Source organism: Chiloscyllium punctatum, chromosome 21 (genome assembly GCF_047496795.1).
Source record: "Chiloscyllium punctatum isolate Juve2018m chromosome 21, sChiPun1.3, whole genome shotgun sequence".
In the NCBI taxonomy this organism is placed as follows: Eukaryota; Metazoa; Chordata; class Chondrichthyes; order Orectolobiformes; family Hemiscylliidae; genus Chiloscyllium; species Chiloscyllium punctatum.
In genome coordinates this window covers 8,408,830-8,413,328 of record NC_092759.1, presented here as the reverse complement: position 1 = coordinate 8,413,328, position 4,499 = coordinate 8,408,830, and the positions used below count along the sequence as shown (strand labels likewise).

General features: G+C 41.4%; 1 protein-coding gene across 1 annotated transcript; it reads left to right on the top strand.

Annotated features, from left to right (window-relative positions):
• The first annotated feature begins 530 nt into the window (after positions 1 to 530).
• On the top strand, positions 531 to 1,472 carry LOC140492442 (probable G-protein coupled receptor 139). Its single transcript, XM_072591331.1, has one exon. The coding sequence runs from the start codon at positions 531 to 533 to the stop codon at positions 1,470 to 1,472; it is 942 nt and encodes a 313-aa protein (XP_072447432.1).
• The last annotated feature ends 3,027 nt before the right edge of the window (positions 1,473 to 4,499 follow it).

Below are 4,499 nucleotides of genomic sequence, written 5' to 3'. Positions count from 1 at the left end.
CTCTGCTACTTCTTTCCAAAATATTATTCTCCAAATTCTGCAAATTGTTTAACATTTTGTGCATTCACTATTTTACATGGTCCCATTTCAATAAGTTTTCTTTAAATGTATAAATTGAAATTTCATTATTGTTAATTAATTACAGGTTTCAATCATTTCTCTGCTTTAACGGTCCAGGAAATGTGTGCCATTTTATTTATTCAGTCAGTTAGGCTGGTTGACAGGATTAGGACAATTCAATGTATATTTTAGTTTACAGTGCTGTGTAAAGTTTGTGAATTCATTAAGAAAATACATGAACCATCTTATTTCCTTCCTCTAATTCTCCAGTAGGATTATCCTTCTTGCGTTTTAATGTAATTTATTCAGTGTAGCATCCACAACTTTATTGGGATTGATTATGTCATCACAATGGATGAAATCTGTTTAGATGAGTACTATTCATACGCAAGTGAAAGTACACATAAGCATCGAATTCTTATGGAATTGAAATCAGACACATCATTGATATGTTCGTATCGAAAACCATTATGGTGATATTAACATATATTCGGAATCCTGTTTTAACAGTTAACATTGTGGCAATCGTGATTCTAGCCCGGGGGAAGTGTGGTCTCTCTGAATGCATCACTTACTATCTCTTAGCCATGGCAGCAGCTGATCTCGCTGTGACAGTGACTGATGTGCTTATGCATCGTTTAAATCACATGTATTTTCCAGTTTCTTTCTTGCTGCTGACCCCTGTTTGCTCACTCAGACATGCTCTGTATAATGTGTCAATTGATTGTTCAGTGTGGTTTACTGTTGCGTTTACATTCGATCGATGTGCAGCTATTTGCTATTCAAATTTTAAGCAGAAATACTGTCGAAAGAGAACAGTAACTGTGATTCTATCAGTCATTTTCATGGGAAGTTGTTTGCGTAGCATTCCTATATTCTTTTTATACCAGCCAGTGATTGTGATCAAGAATATTCCCTGGTTCTGCACTGGAAAACCAGATTACGCGACTTCATTTTTCTGGAAGGCATATGAATGCATCGAAAGTATTGTTAACCCTTTATTACCGATATGTATGATATTAGTCTTTAATGTGTTAACCATTAAGCATATTATTGCAACAAGTAAAGTACGCAAGGCACTGCGAAGTACAAGCAAGAATCATAATGATCCAGAGATGGAGAATCGGCGAAATTCCATGATTTTGTTGTTCGCTCTATCAGCCAACTTCATACTGTTATGGATGACAACTGTTGTGCACTCAATGACGTGGCAACTGGTAAATTGTCAATATCAAAGCAAATATTTTGATGGACGCGTTTACATAGTTCAGCAGGTTGGAGTTAAGCTGCAATTACTCAGTTCATCAACAAACACATGCATTTATGGAATAACACAAAAGAAATTCCGAGCAGAGCTGAAGCACGGTATAACATTCCTAATTACGCTGAATGGAAAATGTATTAAAAACTAATGACATTAATGCATTTTGAGTTTAGCATTGCCCTCTGATTAAAATTTCTGCAAGGAACCTTCTTTCAGTTGTTACTGAAAATCATTTGAAAAACAAGTTTGTGAACCAGTATTCTTTTGAAATTAAAGTGAGTATAGAATAACACAATGACATAACCAATGCAAACAAACAATTATATGGTGCACATTAATGAAACAATAGACCTGAACAAGTCATCATCACTGTGCATCGACGGATTCTGTGGGAAAATCTCTTTGTAAAACTTCAAAACAGAAGGTATCATGGAAGGAAAGACTTAGTTCCCACAGACAATTATTAATTATAATTGGAACATCTATATGACGCTTTTAGCGAAGATATTTGTATGATGTTGAAATTTGTAATCTGTCAAGTTCAGACAAAAATGCACGTATGCATCAGTTTAGCAGCAATGAGAGAAACAAAGTGTTTACAAATTGCAGAATGGGCATTGATAAACCAAGCTCTTGCTTTTTCCGAGACCTTTCATGCCATTTCTAACATAATAATAAAAAAATTCTTAGCAATTCCCCCTTGAGTGTCTCATCCTTGCTCCTTATACGACAAATAAATAGTTATCATTATTTATGATGTCCAGGTTGCTCATAATTTTGATTCTCTGAATCAGATCTCATCAGCTTATCCTCTCAGTCACTGACAGATAAATCATGGAGTCAGTCTGCTCTCTTCTCTGTCTCAGACAGATACATCATTGGATAACTCTGCTCTCCCCTCAGTTACTGAAAGATATGTCATGGGGTCAGTCCGCTCTCCTCTCAGTCACTGACAGATAAATCATGGAGTCGGTCCGCTCTCCTCTCAATTAAGGACAGGCACATCATGGGGTCAGTCTGCTCTCCTCTCAGTCACTGACAGATACATCATGGAGTCAGTCTGCTCTCTTCTCTGTCTCAGACAGATACATCATTGGATAACTCTGCTCTCCCCTCAGTTACTGAAAGATATGTCATGGGGTCAGTCTGCTCTCCTCTCTGTCTCAGACAGATACATCATTGGATAACTCTGCTCTCCCCTCAGTTACTGAAAGATATGTCATGGGGTCAGTCTGCTCTCCTCTCAGTTACTGACAGACACATCATTGGATCAGTCTGCTCTCCTCTGATGATGTATCTGTCAGTGACTGACAGGAAAACAGACTGACCCCATGATATATGTGTCAATGACAGAGATGAGAGCAGACTGACCCCATGATATATGTGTCAATGACAGAGATGAGAGCAGACTGACCCATGATGTATCTGTCAGTGACTGAGAGGAGAGCAGACTGACCCCATGATGTATCTGTCAGTGACTGGGAGGAGAGCAGACTGACTCCATGATGTATCTGTCAGTGACTGAGAAGAGAGCAGACTTACCCCATGATGTATCTGTCAGTGACTGAGAGGAGAGCAGACTGACCCCATGATACATCTGTCAGTGACTGAGAGGAGAGCAGACTGACCCCATGATGTGCCTGTCCTTAATTGAGAGGAGAGCGGACCGACACCATGATTTATCTGTCAGTGACTGAGAGGAGAGCAGACTGACTCCATGATGTATCTGTCAGTAACTGAGAAGGAGAGCAGTCAGATCCAAAGATTTATCTGTCACTGACCCATGGGAGAGCACACTGACACCATGACACATCAGTCATTTACTGAGTGGAGAGCAGGCTGATCATAAATGCACCAGGCAATAACAGAGAGAAGAGCAGACTGATCCCATAATGTTTCTGTCAGTGACTGAGAGGGGAGCAGACCGATCCTATGATTTGCCAGTCATTTACTTAGAGGAGAGCAGACTGGCCCCATGATATATGTGTCAGTGACTGAGAGGAGTGCAGATTGACTCCATGCTGTGTCTGTCAAAGACTGAGAGGAGAGCAGTCAACCCCATAATGTATCTGTCACTGAACCACATGAGAGTTCATTGACACCATGATGTGTCAGTCATTTTCTGAGTTGATGACGAGAGTGGTGGAGCTTCTCGTCAAAAGGAAGAAGGCAGCTTACATAAGATGGAGGAAGCAAGGGTCAAGCTCAGCTCTAGAGGATTACAGGCAGGTGAGGGAGGAGCTCAAAAATGGCCTGAGGTGAGCCAGGAGGGGGCACAAGAAAGGCTTGGCAGAACGGATGAGGGAGAACTCAAAGGCATTTTACACTTATGTGAGGAATAAGAGAATGGTCAAAGAAAGAATAGGGCCGATCAGGGATAGCAGAGGGAATTTGTGTGTGGAGTCTGAGGAGGAAGGGAATGCCCTAAATGAGTTTTTGCTTCTGTCTTTACGAAAGAAACAAACTTTGTAGTGAATGAAACCTTTGAAGAGCAGGTGTGCATGCTGGAAGGGATAGAGATAGAGGAAGCTGATGTGCTGAAAATTTTGTCAAACATTAAGATTGACAAGTCGCCAGGCCCGGATCAGATTTGTCCTCGGCTGCTTTGGGAAATGAGAAATGCAATTGCTTCGCCACTTGCGAAGATCTTTTCATCCTCGCTCTCCACTGGGGTCGTACCCGAGGACTGGAGAGAGGCAAATATAATTCCTCTCTTCAAGAAAGGAAATAGGGAAATCCCCAGCAATTACAGACCAGTAAGTCTCACGGCTGTCGTCTGCAAGGTGTTAGAAAGGATTCTGAGGGATAGGACTTATGACCATCTGGAATAGCATGGCTTGATTAAATGCAGTCAGCATGGCTTTATGAGGGGCAGGTCATGCCTCACAAACCTTATCGAGTTCTTTGAGGATGTGACTAGAACATGTTGATGAGGGTCGAGCTGTGGATGTGGTGTATATGGACTTCAGCAAGGCATTTGATAAGGTTCCCCATGGTAGGCTCATTCAGAAGGTGAGGAGGAATGGGATACAGGGGAACTGAGCTGCCTGGATACAGATTTGGCTGGCCAACAGAAGACAGGACAGGATTAACGATAGGATTCTTGGCAGTGTGGAGGAACAGAGGGATCTTGGTGTGCAGGTATATAGATCCCTTAAAATGGCCACCCAAGTGG

Bases quoted from the DNA above. Each gene is read 5' to 3' on its own strand.
- LOC140492442 (XM_072591331.1), top strand. From the start codon at position 531: ATGGTGATATTAACATATATTCGGAATCCTGTTTTAACAGTTAACATT.